The sequence below is a fragment of the Hypanus sabinus genome, chromosome 21, assembly GCF_030144855.1.
Source record: "Hypanus sabinus isolate sHypSab1 chromosome 21, sHypSab1.hap1, whole genome shotgun sequence".
NCBI classification, from domain to species: domain Eukaryota; kingdom Metazoa; phylum Chordata; class Chondrichthyes; order Myliobatiformes; family Dasyatidae; genus Hypanus; species Hypanus sabinus.
The window spans coordinates 19257830-19281358 of record NC_082726.1 but is presented as its reverse complement, the minus strand read 5'-3'; the positions used below and the strand labels follow the sequence as shown (position 1 = coordinate 19281358).

Here is a 23529-nt window from a genome sequence, read left to right as displayed (position 1 = left end):
TATACGTCTTAAGTGACACCATTGCTTCACACCAGTTATTTACAAACACCGCAAAGCTGGGGCCAAACATAAGCTGTAGGAATAATGCAAGGAGCCTCCAATATGACTTCTGAAAGTAGGGAGAGTGGGTAAATGTTTGGCAGATGAACGTTAATGTGATTAAATGCAAAGTTATCATTTTAACTCTAAAACAGGATGATGTAAAGACTGAGAAAAGATGAGATGAGAACTGTCTTCACCAAAGAAGTATTTGAGTGCAGGAGCAAGGATATTTTTGCTGAGACATACAAGTATCTGGCGGGGCTCCGTCTGAAGTTTTGTGTGAGATTTTGCTCTCCCTATGTGAGGACGTGCTTGTAGTGTAGGTAATACAACAAAGGTTTGCTAGACTGATTCCTGAGACAGCAGGACTAATATGAGAGGTTGGTAAGGCCAATATTCACTGTGTGTTAATGAATGAGAGTAGTTATCATAGAAACCTAAGAACTACACACACGTCTAGACACATTGGGTACAGGGAAGACAGTTCTAGATGGCTGGGGTCTAGAACCAGGGGTCACAACCTCGCGGTATACATTACACCATTTATAACCAATATTAGGAGAAATTTCTTCACTCAGAGGAAGGTGAACTGTGGAATTTTTGACCAAGTCAATAATTATATTCAAGAAGGAAAAAAAAATGTCTTAATGCTAAGACAATCAAAGGCAGTGGGGAAAGGTGGGAACTGGATGATCAGCCATGTGTGTTTCATAGAAGGGACAAATAGCCTACTCCTGCCCTGTTTTCTATGTTTCTGTGTATGGTTTTATGAAAAGTAGTAACAGACCAACACTCATCATCATTGTGAGGAGTGTCATATAATCACTATCATCGTAGGTGATAGTGGTCTTCCATCTGTCTTTAATCGAAGAAGCAAGACCCCCTTCATGCTGTTGTTCTTATTCTTTTCTCTATCTGTGACCATGATTGTTCTTGGCAAATTTTTTTCAATAGAAGCAGCTTGGCATTTCCTCCTTCTGACCCAAGTCCTTACAAGATGGGTGACCCCAGCCATTATCAATACTCTTCAGAGATTGTCTGCCTGGTGTCAGTGGTTGCATAACCAGGACTTGTGATATGCACCAGCCACTCAAATGACCATCTACCACCTGCTCTTATGGCTTTGCGTGACCCTGATCAGGGTTGGGGGGCGGGGGCACATTGCCCAAAGGTGACCTGCAGGTGATACACATTGCCCAAAGGTGACCTGCAGGCTGGTAGAGGGAAGGACTGCCTTACATCTCCTTTGGGTAGAGATGCATCTCCACCCTGCCACCCAATGCCCAACGCCAAAGTACTTTGTCAGTCATAATAGCAATTAGAGAAGTGCAGTTTTGAGGACTGAACAGGAAAGATTTATTAAAGAGGGGAGAAAGATAAAAAAAAACGCATCAAATTATACTGAGCTTTTTACAAGGCTATCAAACTGAAAGCGGGCAATTTGTGGTAAACCATAGCTGTGCAGCAACATGTCTACAAGTTAAACAGGTACTTACTGAGTCACAACGAAAACATACCTGGAAAGTTCTCACAGAGAACTTCAATGGGAGTGTTTCGCTTTGTGTCGCCAATTTTCTGATAGCGTTCTTTCAACGTATCTGCCTGCAACCAGAGAGAGTCAAGTTATGCTCATATGATTGATAATCATATAAAACTGGAAAACTAAATTGGGCATAATCAAATAAGATTTTAATCCAGTGATGTTCTGGAAACATATACAGATTAAGTAGAGATCAGGACAATTATTGTGCAGCATAGCATCAGTAATACAAACATGTTTTCTATTTGGTATCTGCTTTAGATATTACCTGTAAGCAATTACACATGTTTTTGCAAACATACTGAAAAGAAATGTAAGCATTTGGAAGCTATCGAGTAAGAGTACTAAATGCTCTTACATCTCTCCAAGGCAGAACTATAATAAAATATTTATGAACATTGCTTAGGCAAACAAATTTTAAATCTTCGTGCATTCAAGACCTAAAAGCCAGCAGAACAACCTAACCAATGAACACCTTGAGGGAATGGAAGCAACAGAGTGAAATCATTGACAGTGTCTATGGTATCACTGGTTCAAACTTCTAAAAATAAATTATAGTATACATCAAGTGATATTAGCTAATCAGCCAAGCCAGCCTTGCACCTTATTTTTCTCCAAGTTATAAGGGCCTCAGGTAAGTTTTTTGTTACTTACTCGTCCTTACCATCCTCTTTTAGCTGGTGCCAGATTAATTCAAACTCTCCTGCCGTCTACCGTCAAGAGACTTTCTTTTCTTTTCTCCATCCCTTCCCCTTGCTTTGCAATTTCAGGTTTCTGTTATCTGTAATGCTTCTCAAGTCTCATGAAAGGTCACTGATAGGAAATGTTAACTCTAATCCTCTCTCCAAAGATGCTACCTGACTTACGTAGCCCAGCATTCTGTTTTATTTCATATTTCTAACATCTACAGGATTTTACTTTTAGAGTAAAGCATTCCTTGCTGTTAGAGTCAGAGTCAGAACAATGCAATACAGATACAGGCACTTCAGACCAACCAGTTCATGCCAGCCCAACTAGTTCCAATTTCCTGCCTTCCGCCTATATCCCTTAAAGCTCCTCCTCTGCATATCCCTATCCAAGTGCTTAAATGAGGCTAACGTATCTGTCTCAACCACTTCAGTTCGCAGTTCAGGCACATACCTACCACATTCTGTGAAAACGTTGCCTGTCAGGTCCCTTTAAGTCTTCCCACTCTCATGTTAAATCTGTGTCCCCTAGTTACGGCTCCCCTACCCTGGGGAAAAGACTGTTACTGTCCACGTTCATAAATGTAAATATTGCTATAAGGTTATGCATTATTATCCTACATTCCAAGGAATATAGACCAAGCCTGGCCAACTCCCCTTAAAACTCAGTCCCTCTAGCCCCAACAACATCTTCATAAATCTTTTCAACACCAGTTTAACTGTACCTTTCCTATAACAGGGTGATCAAAACTGTACACAGTACTTCAACTGCAGCCTAACCAATGATTTATACAAGAGCAATGTAATCTCCCAGCATGGCTACCTGTGACGCTTCATTCAATGAACTATGCACTTGTACTCCCAAGTGCCTCTGTTCTGCTGCATTCCCTCGTGCCCACCAATCATAATACAAGTCCTATGCTGGTTACACTTCTCAAAATGCATCAACTCAACACGTAGCTGCATTGAACTCGATTTGCCACTCCTCAGTCCACTTCCTTAACTGATCAAAAATCCTCTGTAACCTATGATAAAATTCTTCACTCTCAACAAAACCTAATTTTGTGCCATTGGCAGTCTTACTGATGCAGCGTCATGCGTTCACATTCGTATCATTTATATAAGTAATAAATAACAAGGGTCCCAACACTGACCCCTGTGGCACATCACTAGTCACTGGCCTTCAAGCAGAGCTCAAGCATTACCCTTTGCTTCCTAGCTCCAAGCCAGTTTTGAATCTACCAGATGTGAGGACAATGTTAGATGGGTTGTAGAACTGTTTATCTTTCTGTTCCCTCTATACTTTTCTGGAGGCTTCTTGGTTTCAATGGCAGGTGTCACTTGAATCTGGCTAACTGATTGGTTAATGTTATCAATGGAGTTTCTGTTATCAGACTGGTACGAGAAGACCACACTACTTTCCATCTTTCTCTTTCCTTCATCTTCTTCCTTTCTTGTCTGTGCTCTTGAATCACATTAAAATGATAGGTAACTTTTATGCCTCATTCTTAACTTCAGAAGAACCTTTAGATCACACAAGCATCAGGATCCAATGGTAAAACACATCCACTGGCTCAAGTATACATAGCAATCTAGACAGGTGAGTGTGGGGAAAAACAAGGCACATGCAGGAATAACATAGATAAATGTGAAGTTATCCACCTGGGCATAAAAAACTGAAAGGCTATGTGTTGAACATCAGTCAATGAAAGCAAATGCAGAAAGGAGTTAAAGAAAGTAGATGGTACGTAGGCCTTCAAAAATGAGGGATTTTTGAGTACAGGCGTCTTGGTGAGATCGTATCTCGATTAGTGTGCACAGTTTTAATCTGCTTAGCTAATAAAGATTACTTATCATAGAGAGAATGCAGCAAGGTTATCAGACTGATTCCCGGGACTACTGTAAGAGATTGGAAGACCAGGCCTGTATATACTAGGGGTTAGAAGAATGAGGGGACCTTATGAAATATGCAAAATTGTGAGAGCCAGGAAGTCTGCATGGTTTCTCAGTCTAGTTGTCTTGTAGTAGTAACAGCAGTAGTGCGATCTCTCGAGTCAAGAACGAAGTGCTGTCTATTGGTGGGTTCCGTGGTGACTGTAGAGGCTGATCAGGATCCACATATTCTCTCTCAGTGGGGGCAAGTGTAAGTGTGGCTATGGTCAGTGGTTAGGTCTTTCAACTGTTCAGTCTCTCCATTCACAGCCACCTCTTGTTTTCTGCAGCACAGCAGAGACTACTCTCCTGTGGCACAGCTCCCCTTGAACAGATTTCCTCCAGATGTCTCTATTGAGTGCAAGTGCCTTGAACGAATTGTCACAACCTTGGGATATGGGGGTAACAAACCTAGGACCGACGTGAAGAGGGATTTCTTCAGGCGGTAGGTAAACCTGTGGACTTTTTTGTCAGAGGTGCGGAAGGTCAGTCACTAAATATACCGTAGTTAAAGTACAAAGGTTTCTAGACACAAAGATCATTAAAGGATATGGCAAAAGAACAAATATGATATGGAGAATGGATCAGCCATGATCATTCTCAATGGCAGGGCAGATTTGGAGTGCAAATTCCTCCCATTTCCTATGGTTGTTTCTAATTTGCTCCAGAAAATTAATGTTTCCACCCTTAATTCTCCATTTTCTGCAAAAGCCATTATTGACTGTTGCCATGCTGTCACTGTAGAAAAGGTACAATAGTGAGAGAGGTCATTCAGTTCACTGTATCTGTGCCAGATTGCTGTCCTCCCTACATTTCAAGAGAGAATAGAACATAATATGCTTCACTGGCTCTAAAGCACTTTGGGACCATGGACTGTGAATGGTGCATCATATTAATTACTATCCTAACACGTCAAACCTGAAACCAGCTCCAACCCTATCTCCAGTACACCAGCACCCTGACAAACAACCCTGCCTAAAGTCAGTGTGTAGCAGTACAAGAACCAACATGAACAACTCTGTCCTGAGTAGAACATAAAACTTGTGTGAAATCTTACTTCCCACCATTTTCAATAAAATGAAGGAGTACTCAATAAGGATAAATATTCCAGGTAGTGATTTGATAACTGGCCTTTCACAACACAGCGGGGCAGCTTGTGGAGCTGCTGCCTCATAGCTCCACTGACCCACGTTCAACCCTGACCTCAATTCTCTCTGTTACTGGGTGGGAACCCCTCAGGTATTGCAGCTTGTTCCCACTTCCCAAAGACATGAGGATTGGTAGGTAAATTGGCCACTGTAAATTTCTCCTCTCATGTAGACGGAGGACATGAGTGTGATTGTGGAGAGAGCAAAATGGAACTGGTGTAAATGTGTGCTTGATGGTTGTTGCACACTCAGCACACTGCAGACTTGTTGCTGCTCAACTCAGATTATTCTGGTTACATTGACTCACAGGGAAATCTCATCTCTCACTAATATATTTCAGCATAACACAACCCACACCACAAGGCTACCATCCTTAATCTGCCTGATCAAACGATACTGGGAGCAAGCCAACAACAGAATTCCGGAGTTAAATTGACTCAAACCACAAGAACAAAGCTGAAGTCAGACAGAACCTAACAGATACTTATGTCTCTCTCACAAACATTCCAAAACCCACATCCAAAACGTCCTCACACTTAAACAAATCAATGTTTTTAAAGCTTTTGCATCCAACCAGTTAACCACTTGAGCAGATACTTATGTGACAAAGACTCACTAATAGCTTAATTTATTTGAGTTACATTCAAACCCAAACACAAAGTTCAGACACCATCTTGTTAAATTGAAGTTACTGCCCACGCTTGTTTTCTCCCACTTACTCTTGGGGTTGATTTGTTGCATGTGCTCTAATTAAGCAGTTACATCACCACAACTCATTCAGTATTCTGTGGAATCAATAGGCTTAATGATCCAGCTCTGAGAGATTATTAGTTATCTGTGGAGCAGCTGGCAGTGTTAATATGACCTTCACTGCTTGCAATCTCTCACCACCTATGACTGGGGTTTGTAGATTGGGGTGTGCAATTTTTAATACATTTTTTGCAAGATTCCTTTATAATTTCTGAGGCAGAGTTGAAATGCGGCCTCCTCTACATCGGCGAGACCCGACGCAGATTGGGGGACTGCTTCGTCAAGCACCTATGCTCCGTCCGTCACAATAGACAGGACCTTGGTTGCTACCCACTTCAACTCTGCCTCTCATTCCCATCTAGATATGTCCATACATGGCCTCCTCTACTACCATGATGAGGCCAAACTCAGGTTGGAGGAGCAACACCTCATCCACCGTCTGGGTAGCCTCCAGCCTGGTGGTATGAACATTGAATTCTCCAATTTCCGGTAATTCCCTCTCCCTCCCCCTTCCTCTATCCCAGGTCCCTCTTAGCCGCTCTCCTTTATCTCTACAGTTCTTTCATGCTTATCCCTTCCCCCCTTTATCCTTCCTCTGATTGGTTCTCCACCTGGCGCCTCTAGCCCTTCCCCCTCCCCCATCTCTATTACTGGGCTTCGGCCCTCTCTTACACCCCCCCCCCCCCATTCCTGATGAAGGGTCTCGGTCCGAAACGTTGGCTACTCTTTTCTTACAGATGCTGCCTGACCTGCTGAGTTCTTCCAGCATCGTGTACGTATTCACATACACCATATTTTGCATGCTAATTCCAAAATAAAATTATGTGTGTTTCGGTGGACTTCACATAGCAACCAGGTCAAGTATAGAAAATGACTGCACTGTAGGGCTCCAACTAAGGCAGGTGAACTGTGAATGTAGAATCAGGATAATAAACCTGACAATTTGAAATAATAAATTAAAATGTTGTGTGCCCACATGCAAGGCATTCAGCAGCTGGTGTTTACCAGTCATATGATAAGCAAGCTTATGTATAAGAGACTGTTCTTTGATAGAGATTACCACTGGGAACATTCTCTTTCAGGTCAAGCTTTGAAAGAGTAATAACAGAACAGACAGGGTGCTCAAAATCCTCATTTACAATGCCTTCAGAAAGTATTCAGCCCCCACAACTATTTTCACATTTTACTGTCTCATTTTCTAAACTTAAAATAAACTGAAGTACGATTTTTTTGAGCCAATCTACAAAACATTGTGCATCATCATGTCAAGTCAAAAGAAAAATTCCACAGCCTGTCAACAATTTACTAAAAATTAAAAACCAAAATTGTGAGGCTGAAAAAGTATAAATCTCTTTTGTAATTACTATGCCAACTTTCCTCAGGTGCCATAAACATAGTATCTTACCAACTTACTAATTTATTGATGGAGAAAATTGGAGAATCACTTGTTTTCAATGAATTCATAAGAATAAACATCCCCGCTCTCTGTAAGGTCCAATAGTATGGTAGATTTTCAACTGACCAAACCAAAATGAAGATAAAGGAGGATTCAAAACAACCCAGGGAAATTATAATAGAGAAGTATAAATCTGGGGAAGGGTACAGGACTATCTGAAAGGCACTGTACATACTCCAGAGCTCAGTGCAATCCATCGAGAAAAAGTGGAAGAAATATGAAACCACAGCCACACTGCCTAGGTCAGGCTGCCCCTCTCAACTTAGTTGCTGGAGAATAATGGCATTTGTAAGAGAGGCTACTGTGACAACAGTCACTCTCAGTGAGCTCCAGAAGCTGTTCAATAAGGAGATAAATACATATTATTGAGACTGGTCATGGGGAAGGACAAGTCTGGTGTACATCCAAAATGATTCAACCCTTCATTTCTCAGGCAGATCTATCTCTTGGTCATTATCAGCCTTGGCTCAGTCTACGAAGTCTTCACCAGAACTGAAAAGCTGCTTTATGTTTCTTTATATGAAAGGATACCCAGACCATCAAGCCTATACCAGCTACTGGAACAATGCCATACTACACATATTTCTTTTTCACATGTCCACTAACACACCTGCTATTCTCAATTAACTTCCCAAACTGCAATCCTTTAGAATGAGAGAGAAACTGGAGCATCCACCTGATACGTTTTGTCTTCATCTTGGTTTGGTCAGTTGAAAATCTACCATACTGTTGGACCTTACAGACAGGGGGGATATTTATTCTTAAAAATTCAATGAAAACAGATGATTCTCCAATTTTCTACATCAATAAATTGGTAAGTTGGTAAGATAGCCGGTCATTGGCTATATTTAAGAGGAAGTTAGATATGGCCCTTGTGGCTAAAGGGATCGGGGGTATGGAGAGAAAGCAGGTACAGGGTTATGAGTTGGATGATCAGCCATGATCATACTGAATGGTGGTGCAGGCTCGAAGGGCCGAAGGGCCTACTCCTGCACCTATTTTCTATGTTTCTATAATATGTATATGGCATCTGAGGAAAGTTGGCATAGTAATTACAAAGGAGATTTATACTTTTTCAGCCTCACAATTTTGGTTTTTAATTTTTAGTAAGATGTTGACAGGCTTTGGAATTTTTCTTTTGACTTGACATGATGATGCACAATGTTTTGTAGATTAGCTCAAAAAATCTCGGCCCAAAACGTTGACTGCTCGTTTCCACGGATGCTGCCCGACCTGCTGAGTTCCTCCAGTTTGTTTGTACGTGTTGATTTGACCACAGCATCTGCAGTGTACTTTGTGTAGCTATCACAATGTACTTTCCCAAAACAAATCACTATTGGTTGCTTAAAGGACCCATTTGTGATGTATACTAGCTGCTCTATTTCCTGTGTTTCAACAGGAATTTCAAGTGCTTAAAATATCTATAAGTGTTTTAAAACACACAAAACTTTTACAGCTTCAGGGTAAATACAAGTTTTCTTTTCTACTTAGCTCTGATCGAATTCTACTTCAAATGAAATAGCTAATGACTCACTGGTTTTCATTGCCTTAAGGATGGGGTTGAGGAAGCAAGCTACGTTTGAGGTTGGTACATCTCTATGATGTTAGGTGATAATGACAGATTGGTATGAGTTATGACTCATCAGCATTCATGCTGACCTAGAACAGTGTTGAGAGCTGACAAAGTGACATCACTAACAGAATCTGCAGTCACCACCAGCTGAGATTCTTCACTTTGAATATTATATAACTGATGATGCACTGGATATAACACCCTGGCTATGTGATCAATGGAAAGTTTGCCAGTGGTGTTTCCTTGAACCTCAAAGCATTAACAAAATCATTAACCGAACTCAAAGTTCAGTTAAGTGGAGTGAGACCATGAGGGACAGAATACATGTTGGGCAGCGACAAATTTAGAAGCTTAGCTTCCAGGTGCAGTATGCCAATGGACTGTGTGTTAAGACAATCTATTAAAAGAACACCCTCCAATGCATTGACTGGTATTACAAATGTACTGAATGAGATTGAGAATTGGAAGCTTAAAACTGGACATTCACCAGGCACCATGCACTATCAGCAGCAGCAGAAACGACAACTGCCACAACTTGTGACCTTATAGGCAATAGCAGGTAACAGAACAGCAAGTCATTCAACACCATCATGTCTGATACTCTATCTCAATACCATATTGTCACTCACATGCCATCCCTGTTTCCTACTTCCTTCATTAGTAACTTTGCCCCTGCCATCTCTTGTGGTTGAGAAATCCATAGTTTCACATCAGCCATGCAGGAGAAAGTAGTCCACTTGACTGGATTCCATGAATTATTCATTCATTCCCTCCTCCAGTGGCATCCAGTGGCTACACTCACTCTGGGTACTTCAACAGCAGCTTCCAGCAAAGCCCATGACCTCTATCACCAAGGACAAAGGCAACATGCATACGAGATTATCAGCATCTTTGTGCTCTCTGCCAGAATGTACTTTATCACAACCTGGAATTGTGTTGTTGACCCTTCACTAGGTTGAAATCATGGAACTCAACTCTAACCAGAACTGTGAGTATACTTTCAACAGAAGAACTGCAGTGATTCTGAAATGTTGCTCATACCCCTTCTCAAGGGGAATTTGGGATTATGATGGAGTTTAAGGATGAGCAACACAAATGTAGGCTTACTATATTTCTTACAAAACACAAGTTTTTTCCCCTTTGGTCTGAACACCTGAAACCTTTCTAGCAGAAACACAAACTAATTCAAACATGTTTACTGATCCCTCATGGTGGAGAACATGGGAGTTAACTAATACTGAAGTCTTTAGGTGACAGACTTGGAAGGGCAGCAACTGAACCAGATGCAGAAAACTATTCAGCATACAAATACTGCTTTTAGGTTTACAACATGCAGAAGCTAGGTAGATCACAACTTCATAACTGATCATGCTGTAGAATGTGGCTTTTACATCTGCATTCCTTGCAGTGAATGCAATACAGGAACTTTATCAGAAAAAAGTTAACAAAAGCTTGTTTAAAAAAATGTAACATTAAGGTTTGGTAACCAGGAAGCTCAGTCAGAGACGGAAGGTTTATTATACATGTTCTGGGAACCAGAAGAGTTGGAAGCAGCTATGCTGTTCAACCACAACTTCCTTTCTCCCTTTGATAATAACACTCCATCCTACAACCCTGGGGCAACCCTACCATTAGCAACACAAAATGCTCCAAATCCAATATGCTCTGAACTAACTGCCAGCATGCATTAACTTGCAACTTCACTTACAAACTGCACAAGAATCTGAATGCCTCCATTCATATCATATACCTCTCACAGCACTGTGCAAATAATTAATAACTAAATGGCTGTAAATTATTTAAATTATGCGCAAGACACCCATTTATAACATCTACTTTTCTGAAAAGATGTCCTTTTCTATAATGACTGGAGTTACAAATTTGTCTGGAATTAAGTGAGGATGCCAGGCTCCAGATAACAGGAAGAAACATACGGAGATTACTCAAGTTTCACAATTGCCAGCAAGGCTTGACACAAGGGTAGCATATGGTCAGAAACACTGCAAAGCAGGGGACTCCTAATAAGGCTGGGCACAGGTGCAGAAGCATATGGGAAGACTCCCTAGTAAGTTCTATTATTACTAAAATGCCAGGCACTGTTCTATTAGAACGGAGGGAGCTCATCCATGGAATAGTACATCAGCAATAATTTAGACTGTGTAATGGAACCTTTAGATTACTGCTTCCTCTACTCATTAAGAATGCAATTGACAATCTATAATGCTGTACGCGCTCACTTTAAATCAACAGTATAATAAAATATAACGTGACCCTGGACTGATACTTCTCCAGTGCTCAAAGGTTTCCATGTCACAATAGAAAAACAGCAAGCCAGGAAATGCCAAAACAAGAAATCATGAACTTTGTGGACTCATGAATAATGCTAATGGCCTCAGAAATTACAAATGTGCATGTGTTTTCATATTCCTGTTTGCTTATCAGTTATACTAATCAAGTTATAACAGAAAAGAACTACTTGGAGGAGCAAGTTCCCCTCTCATACCCCCACCCCCATCATCTCCTTATAACAACTGTTCAGGGTTTTATTTTAAAATATAGCATTGCCTCCTTTAAATTTCAAATTCAGTCAGACCGAAGCACATTACACAAATCTGTGTTATCTTTCTTTCATTTGCACCAACAAAATCATCAGCTTTTTACTCTTACTCAATTGTACGTGTGTGTGCTTGGACGCTAGATCCTGACTCCTGACTTCAGTTGAGTGGAACTGGGCTTCCTGCTGAATTGTGGACTTCCTACTTCACACACAAGGAGAACAGGACACCAGCCCTTTCCCCGTCATTCTTAGTCCAGATGAAGGGTCTTGAACTAAAATATCAACTGCCCATTTCCCTCTGTAGGGGGGAAATCGGTAGCTAATGTTTCGTATTGAGATCTTTCGTCCAGAAAGGGGAAAGAGCAAAAACAAATCAATTTTAATTTAATTTGCAGAGTTCACTGGCAGGTGAATACAGAGGGAAAAGGGAATGCATTTGGCAAAAGAATCTCTCTCTTTAATATTATCAATAAACAGCAAGGTAAAAGATTTTCTGAATTGGAAGGGGGAAGGGTTAAATTTATCTTAGAGTAGGTTAAAAGATCAGCACACACAGTGGGCCAAAGGGTCTGAAGTGTTCTATGAATTAGTATTTGAAATTCAGAAGCATTTCATGTTCTAGATATGAAACATCTTGCCACTGTGACTATTTGTAGTAGACATTATTCCATTCTTTGCAAAGATAGATATGCGATCATGTGGAGATCGGGAACTGGAATTAGTTTCGAGTTAGCAAAGAGCCTGGGGGGGGGGGGGGGGGGAGAGAGAGGAAAAACACCACCTTTCTGTACCAGCTCTGTTTCATCAAGGACAATGACAGGCTTATTAGCACATGTCAGCCTAACATCAAATTCAGAATAAAAACCAGAATCATTAATACAATGTAATACACATGTCAGCCTAACATTCGGAATCAAATTCAGAATAAAAACCAGAATCATTAATACAGTGTAATTAAAAAATTACAACACCTGAGGCAGGAATGGGTTAGGAATTGTGGAATAAGATAGCTTCAAGAGTTTTCCAGCAATACATAGAAATTTATAGTTGATTTCCTTCAGAAACAATACATGTTGAACCAGTTATAAAGTTGTGCCCTCAGTCATAGCTGCTACAAATGTTCAGACAAAACAATCCATTTTGTTGTACTAGGTTAGAACACAATTTAAATGCCAAAACAAATGTTATTTCTTGTGCTAATTTCTGAATGCCTGTTAATAATCATCAAAATTATGAGATGTCCAAGGGTAATTCTAAACTGATACATTGTGTTAACCAGAGATTTTATTTACAGTCAAATCAATAAAAAGTGTTTGATTACCTGTTACAAGTCATTCTTTATTTGTGGCAGTGAATTATTAGTGAAATCAGCAAGGTTTACATTACTCTCACCTTTAATCCCTGCCAGGGGAGGCTGCCTCGTAGAAAATACATAAACATGTGTCCTAAAGCCTCCAAATCATCCCTGCGGCTTTGCTCTAGGATAAAACAAGAAAATTTTTTTACTATTGATCTAATTCATTAAAGAGGAAGAAGTGTAATAAAAACAGTGCATAATGTGATGCAGATCACAAATTATTTAACATTCTAATACACAAGTTGGAAACAAGACAAACTTAATTAAAACTCAATGTTTACATTGAGTCTACTACAATGCACTACAAACGTAAACTTAATATACAGCTTGATGTCATTTATAAAATGTATTTTACAATTATACCAATGTTTCTCTGAAAGTTGACAATTATCAAAATAAAACATATCTGCAAGTGGGAACACTTAGTCTTATTCAATCATTCAATCCATTTCAAATTGGATCCATAATTGCACACAGCTATCCTTAAATCACCCTCCTATTGATAAAGTTTAAGGGAATTGAGGGATTCTCAGATTCCTGTAAATAATGGGTTAAGGTTGAGTACCAACTGTGTCTGCGTATTCTGGTTTGTGAATGGCTACAGCATGTTTAAGATGATATCTCACAGCTGCTTCTTTGGAGCTAGATAAGGGTTAAAGCTCACACAGAACCATGAAAGACATCTAATTTTTCACACTTTTTGGTTGACAAAAGGCAGTTGACAAATTAAAGCTTAAATTTGGTGGTGTCTCTTATCTAAGTTATTAAGTTTTGCTCTATTTGATATAGCTGGAATGTCTACTTGTTCTTTTGTATCGGTGGTCTTATAGATTGTAACAATTCTGGAAGTCGAGCCAGAGGGATGAGGACACTTCTCCCCGATGTCGGGACCATGTTTCCTCGCCGGCTGCGCTCAAAGAAATAAACTGGTGAAAAGATAAGTAACGATCTTTTTGTGCTGTTGTTATTTGGTCTGGTGAATTTATGTTTACACCATCTCCATTAAGCTGCACTGTAGTGATCTCTGCAAAGACAACTATGATTTCACACCCCATTAGCTTCCCACCCAATGCCCCTCTATAAAAATGGTAAACTGGCTGTGTTGGGTTTCAACACCCCTCTGTAACTGAATCTCTGACTTGACAGAAAGACCACAGTCAGTCTGTGCTGGCGGCAATGCCTCTAGATCCATCGTGCTGAGCGCCTGTACCACCCAACATCCTCCCTGCCCATCCCAGACTGTGTGCTCAGCCCCCTGCTGTTCACGGTGCAGACACACGACTGTATGGCTAGATCAAGTTCCAACCAAACCATCAAGTTTGCTGATGACAACAGTAGTTGGCCTCATCAACAATGACAAGGTAACGTACAGGGAGGAAGGAGGTAGAGAGGCTGGTAGAATGATGCGAGCACAACAACTCGAGTCTCAATGTGGGCAGGACTGAAGAGTTAATTATGGACTTTAGGAAGGTTTAAGCTGATCACTGCTCAATGCACATAAACAGCTCCTGCATGAAAAGAGTTAGGAGTGCCATGTTTCTGGGAGTGTACTTAACCGATGAGCTCACCTGGTCCCTCAATGCCTCTTCTTTAGTCAAGAAAATACAGCACCGTCTTCACTTCTTACTGAGATTGAGGCAAGCGAAGCTGGCCGCCACCTCACCCCTTTCTGTCCAATTTTGACAGGAGCACAATTTAGTGGCCTGACCAACTGCATCACCCTCTGGTACAGGAACTGCAAGGCCAAAGGACTGTGAGAACTGCTGAGATCATCTGGGTCTTTCTTCCACCCATCTGAGATGCATACACAGAGCCCTTAGCATTGTCAATGATTCCTCCCAGCTATCCAATAATATCTTTGACCCCCTACTATCAGGCAGGAGGTCCCGTAGCATTAAGACAAGGACTGGTAGGATGGGAAGCAGCTTCTTCCCCAAGGCTGTGAGACTAAACTCACTGCCACCACCCAGGTCTCACCTCTAGTAGCTTCATACTGGTTTACTTTTTAAACTTGTCACACAAATGCACCTTAATATTTGTTAACTTTTATGTGGTAATATTACTTTATATGTTTATATGCACTGTGTCTGCACTTTGGTCCACAGGAATGTTGTTTTGTTTGGCGGCATACTGTTGAATTGACATAAATTTGAACTTGGTAACCTTTCCCAATAGACCTAGATAATGGTGTGGGGGGGGGGGGGGGGGCTTGCATCATGTTTCCTACCCCACCAAAACTTTGTACCAGGAATTGTAGAAGATTAACAGTTCATTAGGAGACACCCAGCACAGAGAAACCTTAAAACCAGTAAATGACAGTACTTTGTTGGTCAGTTGGAACACAACGATTTTTTTAATTAGTCCTCAAAGGAACCAGGAGTCCTTTTCTTCTCCATCTGATCTACTCAGATCTTCTTATACACACCCTTCTTTCCAAACCTCCCTAATCTGTCACCTGGTTTCCTTCTCCTCCATCACCTACTCCATCTACTTATCAACTGCACACACATTGTACTGGGCTCTCTGCATCCCCTCCCCCTACTGCTGCTTTCCACCCATCTTCCCTGCCTTATTTGGTTCCATGCTCCACTTTCCTTTCCTATCAATCACCATATTCCCATTGATGTCTCTAATTATATCTCCCAGCTCCCATTGCTATCTCCACCCTTCTCTCCCTCACCTGACTTCATTTGCCAACTCTCACCCTGTACCTCCCTCCTCATCTCCTACACCAGCTCTCTTCCTTCCATTCTCAGTCGAGATGAAGGATCCTGACCTGAAACATTGACTGACCATTTCCCTCCACAAACGTTGTCTGACCTTGGGTTTCTCTAGCAGATTATATTTTGACTTATTTTTAAAAGATGGTATTCCAGGACAGTAGTTCGCTTCTGTAGATTGCATTCTACAAGTTCACTATTAATCCTACTGGGTGCCGTATCTTAAAACACTTCAGCAACTTGCTTGCTTCATCAGAGAATTTTTTTCCATTAAAGGAACATTAGAAATTCCTTGTTATCCCCAGCTTTTACAGAACAAATTAATCAACCCTCTGAAAATCCAGGAAACCCATGAAATGGGAATTATGTGTTCAAGTTGCACCCCTAAATTATAGAAGTAACTACACTGTAAAGAACACTTCCTGTCTGTAATTATGGGCTCAGAATGAAAGCTCTTTCTTTGCTCTGTGATTATTCAAGAGTTAGTTGACTGAAACAGATGGGGTCAAATATGAAAAGTTTAGATTAGAAAGACAAAAGACTCCATCAGCACATGACTGCCTCAAAACCATTTTGCATCATCAATATTCTGGGGTGTCACCATTGATCAGAAACACATCTGGACCAGCCACTTAAATATCGTAGCTACAAATGCAGGGCTGAGGCTGGGTATCTTACAGCAAGAGACATGCCTCCTGGCATCCTAAGGCTTTTTGACCATCAGCATGACACATCAGTAGAGTAATGGAAAGTTTTCCACTTGCCTGAATAAATGCAGCTTCAACAATCCACAAGATATTTGACACTATCCAGAATGCTGCCTGCTTGATTGAAACTCTAAATATTCATACCATTCACCTGCAGTAGCACCTCCTAAACCCAACACTTCTAATACAGAGGATGAAAGGGCTGCTGGAGTATAGAAATACTTGCTTCATTGCCAACCATTATAAATGCTAGAACTCCCTACCCAACAGCACCTGATGGACAGCTAGAATTCAAGAAGGTGCCACATCTTCTCAAAGGGAATTACAGATGGAAGTCAATTAGCAGAGGAAAAATACTCCTGTGGTTACAATCATATCTAACAAAGCAAGACACAAGCAGTTGTGGTTGTTGACAGTCAATCATCCCAGCCAGTACATCACTGCAGGAATTCCTCAGTTCTGTGTCCTAGTCCCAAACATCTTCATAATCTCAAAACAGGGGTTATTCACTGATGTCTGTCTTGTTCAACCTATTCCTCCTAGTTGAACCCTCTTGACGCCATGGCCAAGAAAGTGCATAAATGTCTTGACTTCCTCAGGAAGCTGAAGAAATTTGGCATTTCCCTGTCAATTTTTACTGATGTATCATAGAAAGCATTCTGTGTTTATGTATGATGACTTGGTCTGGCAACTGCTTTATACATGTCACTAAAAGACTTCAGAGAGTTGTGGACACAGCTCAACACATCACAGGAACCATCATTTGGAGCAATCAATTACAGCACCAGACTACTTCTAATTCTGCTATTGTTCACAGCAGAAATGACAGAAAATGAACAAAGCAGGAGCAGCAAATAATTCAAAGTAATTGCATTCAGCAGACCATAACAGTCATCTGCAGAAAGCCTGGATTTTGCAATGAATATGTTCAAATCACATCACTGGGAATTAATTAGATGGAAGCTCTAAGAGAGCTTGCTTTACATACAAAGCCATTTGTTCATAAAATACAGAAACATTCCAAGTTGAATTAAATGAGTTAGATAAGCATCCTTCATTGTTACTTAAATTGTTACATTTACTTAAACTGTAAAGATTACATTTCATTTCCATGTCATACCTTTTTTCTTCTATTTACTCCACATTCAGTGTTTATATCTCACATAAGTACCACAAACTAACATTCCACAGTACAATAAATCAGAAGTTCCATTCAAACAAAATGATGCTAAGGGGACTGAACAGACCTTTGCCCAGGTGAGTGTTGATGGACATGTATCTTGCCGTGCCCGTTAAGCTCTTGTGCTCCCGGTAGGGGATGTGCTTTTTGGTATCGGGATCAATATATTCCTTGGCTAAACCAAAGTCTATTATGTGGATTATGTGATCCTTTTTATTGCCTTGCCTTCCAATTAGAAAATTTTCTGGCTTGACATCTCTGTAGATTAAGCTCTTTGAGTGGACATACTCCATTCGGTTAAGCTGCAGAAAGAGACGAGATATGTTAATGACAAAGAACATGGCCCTATTTCACTTTATGAAATCCCTTCTCTCCTTAAGACTTGGGGCAGCACGGTAGCATAGTGGTTAGCATAACACTGTTACCGTGCCAGTGACTTGGGTTCAATTCCCGCCGCTGTCTGTAAGGAGTTTGTATGTTCTCCCTGTGACGGCATAGGCTGCCTCTGGGTGCTCCAGTTTCCTCCCACAGTCCAAAGACGTAAGGGTTAGTAGGTTAATTGGTCACATGGTATAACTGGGCAGCAGAGGCTCGTTGGGCCAGATGAACTTGTTACTGCACTGCATCTCTAAAAAAACAGGAAATTTACAGATATGAGGTAATCTACAACTTTACTATGCAACATTAAGTAGGGCTTGAGTAATCTACATCCGAGAACAGAAATAGCAAGTTACATAACTGAATTCTGAGTTTTAACATATTTGAATTAGTTACGCTGTACAAACGAAGAACACTAAAGTTGGAAAAACAGTATTTCAAAGCAGGTATTGCCATATCTGAGCAACAGAGTGCTTGAACTCAAGAGCAGAATAAATTCTCCTCTCAATAGCTGACACATGAAGAAACTTAATTGTTGCTACTGATTAAAAAAACGTGGCTACTCCTAAAGATGAATTTATTCTGGATTATACCTAGCCTAAACACACCCCAGAAAGCAATAAATGAGGGAACAACTGCAATTATCAGGCATATTAAATCAACACAATCACAGAACTTGTAAACCAAAAACAGAAACAATTTAACACAATTGCCAGCTCTCAGAGCTTCAGAGTTATTCCCCATTCATTTTTAATTGTGTTTTCAGTAGGAAAAGAACCTCATTAGGCCAGAGATAATACAAAACATTCCTAAAGCTAGTGATGATACCTGGCATCCTCAAACTCACCTTATTACAGCGACCTCATGACATTCACCTTTATGCCACGTACACTCTCTGTACCAGAACACCAATTTGGGAATCATTTGCTAGAGTTAAATGAGGGTTAGGTAGGAGTTCATCATCCACACTGGAGCATAAATATGAAACAGTGGTGCAGCAGCTGACTCACAGGTCCAGCAACTCAAGTTCAATCCTGGCTTCTGGAGACTGCCCTTCATCCCTGAGACTGAGGGAGCCTCCTCCCACATTCTAAAACCTGCAGGCTGGACACTGCAGTCTGCTCCCAGTGTATAGGTGTGTGTAGAATCTCGGGAAAGGGTGATGAGAATGTGGGAGAATTCAATGGGTTAGGGTGGGATCAGTGTAAAGTCAGGTACTTAAGAGAGTTACAGCTGTGATCATTATGATTCTAATATCTAGGCTGACATGCCAGTGCTGTATTGAGGGAGTACAGCACTGAATACTTGCGATCTTATGGACTTGCAGATGATCCAGACCCTTTCTTTCATTTCAGGTTGTTGTAAACAATCTTACGCCATATGTGAGGAGATGCAGAGAAGTTCTCCCCGTTACCCTGGCAACATTTAAGCCCTCAGGCAATACCACAAAAATTGATTTTTATTGCTCTTCATGGAAACCTGCTATCTGCAATTTGTATGTTTCTCACATTACTTACCTCATTGCATTTTGTGATGTTCTGAAATTGCAAATAGCAGTATTAAAGTACAAGTACTCCTTCCCTTTCTCCCTTGGTCCACTCTCCTCTCCTATGAAATACATCACTATCCAGCTCTTTACCTTTCCCACCCACCTGCCTTCACCTATCACTTTCTAGCTAGTTCTCCTGCCCCTCCCTGCACCTTTTTATTCTGGCATCTTTCCCCTGCCTTTCCAGTCCTGACAAAGGGTCTCAGCCCAAAACTTCAACTGTTTATTCATTTCCACAGATGCTCCCTAACCTGAATTCCGCATTTGTGTGTTGCTCTGCAGAATTTCTTGCATTTCGAGGTACAAGTTCTACCTTTCAGAAGGTGAACTGGATTAATAGCCATTCAGAGCAGTTTCAATACAGTGCATGGTCATAATGTAGTGCAAAATCCAGCTTCCGGGAATCAGCTTGGGTTCAGTTGTTGGAAGTAGTACTGCCCGACTGCAAAGGCTTTGCCAATGACACTTTACCCAAAGCAGTGGGTCTGTGAGTGCATCACACATACATTTTACACAGAGATTTCTGTGTAATGTAAGGCAAGGTGAAAGGAACACTGTCCATGCACTCTTGGCTTTTAGTGAATGAGTGATCCAGGCTTTTGTAGGGTTCACCCCTTTTGATTCTGTGCATGTTCCAACAGGACCTGACAGAACGTGGACACCAGTCAACTAAGCTACATCAGATGGGCAAAAAACAACAGCAATGTGTCACCCCAGAGCCACTGGTCACTCACTTTATTATGGTGTGGAGCGATGGAAGAGGAAATAAAGACCATTTGACAGCTAAGCATTGCAAGACATGCAATGGAGAAAGGAAGAAAATTTAGAGAATGTTTAAATGTCTAGCCTGGATAACATTTAGAGAAAGGAATAGCTTTTGCCAGAGAAAGCACAATGTCCAGATGATTGCAACTCTTTAGAAATCTCGGACTCAGTTAGGAATTAATAACCTACAAGATAAGCATCAGCTACCAGATCATTTGAGGTCATCCATGAATTCTTGAGTGTATTATGAAGATATCAGGGGTGTTAACCTTGGCTCAATGGTTTTGACTCTTACAGTCTGTTCATTATGAACTGAAGTCACACTTCAGAGCTTTCATTGCGTACAATAGAGTGTATCTAGGTTCAAAACTGAGAGAGTACTGCACTACAGAAAATGGTGCAATTTCATAAGTTGCTAAAGTAAGGAACTGTCTGCCTGCCCCTTTAGATAGATGCAAATATCACAGTATTGCCTGAAGAGGGGATAGCTTGTTCAACATTTATCCCTTAGACAATACAAATAACAACCACCACCAAGTCATTTTCAGCATGCACAGCATAACTTCACTTATAATTATTTTTGCAGAAGACTTCCTGAAGCCATTACAAGGGAGATATTAACTTTCCTTTTTTCTACTCCTCCCTCAGAACCAGAAAGATGGAATGTCAAGATTTTTATTCTTCCATTTAAGTAAATTGCAACACTTAAGTGCTCAAAATCAGTTCAGTACAAGAATTTAGATACTAATTGCCTTCAAGTCAGTTAAACAGGCCACTGCTTTTTCAATGAATGCATGTCAATCTTCAGATGGCACATGCTCAATACAGTATGTCAATGTTACTGTGCAGAACAGCTTCTTACCTGCAGGAAACAGCGCTGTTGGCCTGTTGTATGAGGACCATATTGAGCTAAAAGTGCAGTAAGGTTATGTGTAGCTGATAGTTGCTGCAAACTATGTGGGCTGATGGGCCTGCTTTGGTGCCATCTCTAAAGCTGCACTTAGGCAGGCCACACTCAAGATTGTTCATTGGCTTTACTGGCTGTCTAACACAGAGCACGAGCAGCACAGAGATCAGCAGGCAATGAAGAGAGCACTGCAAGGTGGCTGACTGAACCAACATTTGGCCTTTTGTCCACAGCATTCACAGAAACAGAACATCTTGATATTGATAGTGCACCTGCATCATTTAATACCCACTTCTTCTCAGTACTAACATAGGAATCTAAGTGCTGAAGGATCATCAGGAGTATAGGAATGAAGCAGTAAAGATCAAGCCATGGATGAGTAGTTGTAAGTGCTATTATAGCCACTCAGCAGCAGACACCAGATGGTATATAGGTTGTCTGGGTGGAGCTCTAAGGGTCTGCAACTGGGTGGAGGTTAGAGACACAATAAAGATAAGGGGAACATTTCCAGTTTGACAATATGCAAGGAGTAGCATCTTCCAATTTGTAACAGTACATCATCTTTATTACATGTAAATGATTTAGATGAAGAAATACAGTTTTGCAATCCAAGTCTGTTGAGAATAAGGCAGGAAATTTCTGAGAGGCAAAGACAGACAACGTGAAGGGAAAAAATTAGATAACTAGAATTCAGCACAGAGAGTTAAGAGTATACCTCTCCAGGCCTGGAAAGAGAAAGATAAACTTTGCTTACTTTGCCTGCAATTTCACTGACAGCTTCTGTCTGTACGTCTTGCTGACTTAGTAAAGTAGCTAGTGTAATCAAAGACTTCACCCACCTTAAACATTCTCTCTTCTGCTCTCCCTCCCCCTTCAGGCAGATGATACAAAATTCTGAAAGCACATACCACCAGATTCAAGGATAGCTTCCATTCTGCTGTTGTAAATCTATTAAATAGTTCCTTCATATACAAATTGGACTCGACCTCACAATCTACCTCGTTATGATTTTGCACTTTCTCTTTATGTATTACACTTTATTCTGCATTGTTATTGTTTTACCTTTTTCTACTTCCATTCACTGTGTAATGATCTGATCTACATGAAGAATATGTGAGAAAAGCATCTCAGTACATTTGACAGTAATAAACCAATTCCAAAATCTTCCTCTGGACTCTTAATAGATGCAACAGCTGAGTGTCCAGTGTTATGCCAATCTCTCATCATAACTCTGGAGGGACTCCAAAAAAAAATCAATATCTAAAGACCCCACCCCATTTCCAAACAAAATTATGCCTAAACATTATAATCTCTATATTCAGAGTTGTCCATTCTTAGTCCAAATAAAAGATAAATCTGAGCATTTGTTCTCCAATCACGTCAGATCAAAACTATTCAAGTAACTGCACTTCACTGAATGGTGGGTATTTTTATAATCCTTGCCCCCATCAGAAAAAAATAAAACTACAGCCTAAAGAAATTGATTGAACCAGTGTACGGTGCTCGAGTTGGTAATTAATCCACTCATTCCCTGAGAAGATCACATTAGCACAATTAAGCACAAATGGGGGTAATCTTACTTGAAGAAAATGCCATTGGAAGATTGTGAGATAAGGTGGGCAATTGGCATTGGCTCCACAGGCTGAAAGAGGGTGTCAAGACTTGGAGGGGATCCAATGAAAGGTTAGTTAAGACATTAGCCCACTCTCCAAAAGTGGCACTCAAGTCTAAGATCATAGAGGATTTTCTCTCTTACTTAAAGGTTTAAAATGTCGACAATATTTTGTATCTGTATTTTAAAAGCAACAGTTAAGTTTCAAGCCGAACCACAAGAAGAATAATCTCACTTGTGCTCATGGCACTGAGAGATTAAAAACACATGCCTCCATTCATCTTCACTTGAAAAGGACTCTAAGAAAGGATTTGCGCAAATGCTTAATTGAATAAATCTGAACTGGAACAAACTAATCATTGTGCTGTCAGGGACATCATCACAGATTATCCCACTGTGTTTCAATTTGTCAAATTTTCATTACCATCTAAATGAGAAGAAATTCATCTCCTGCTTGCTATAGGGGTTATTGCCTGAAATAAATTCAGACATCGGGTTCAAACAGAAGCTGTGAAGAAAGGAAAACATCAGAGCAAACAGATCAATATTCAAAGCTGGCAGGATGCAAGTTAATAAGAATCATAATTGAATTGTACATCCGAGAACCTTGACTGTGCATTCCAATTTGGCATTTTATACAATAAATGTCTGCATGTTCCAAAAAATATCA

General features: G+C 40.6%; 1 protein-coding gene across 3 annotated transcripts in view; it reads right to left on the bottom strand.

Moving 5' to 3' along the window:
• Positions 1-23529, bottom strand: part of LOC132378840 (casein kinase I-like) — a 240123-nt gene that overhangs the window by 38498 nt on the left and 178096 nt on the right. For all 3 annotated transcript variants that reach the window (XM_059946093.1, XM_059946091.1, XM_059946094.1), the window contains exons 6-8: positions 17716-17950; positions 13077-13162; positions 1560-1644 (exon numbers count right to left, since the gene is read on the bottom strand). In XM_059946093.1, coding sequence (XP_059802076.1) covers positions 1560-1644; positions 13077-13162; positions 17716-17950 — 406 coding nt within the window. The remainder of the gene's footprint in view (positions 1-1559; positions 1645-13076; positions 13163-17715; positions 17951-23529) is intronic.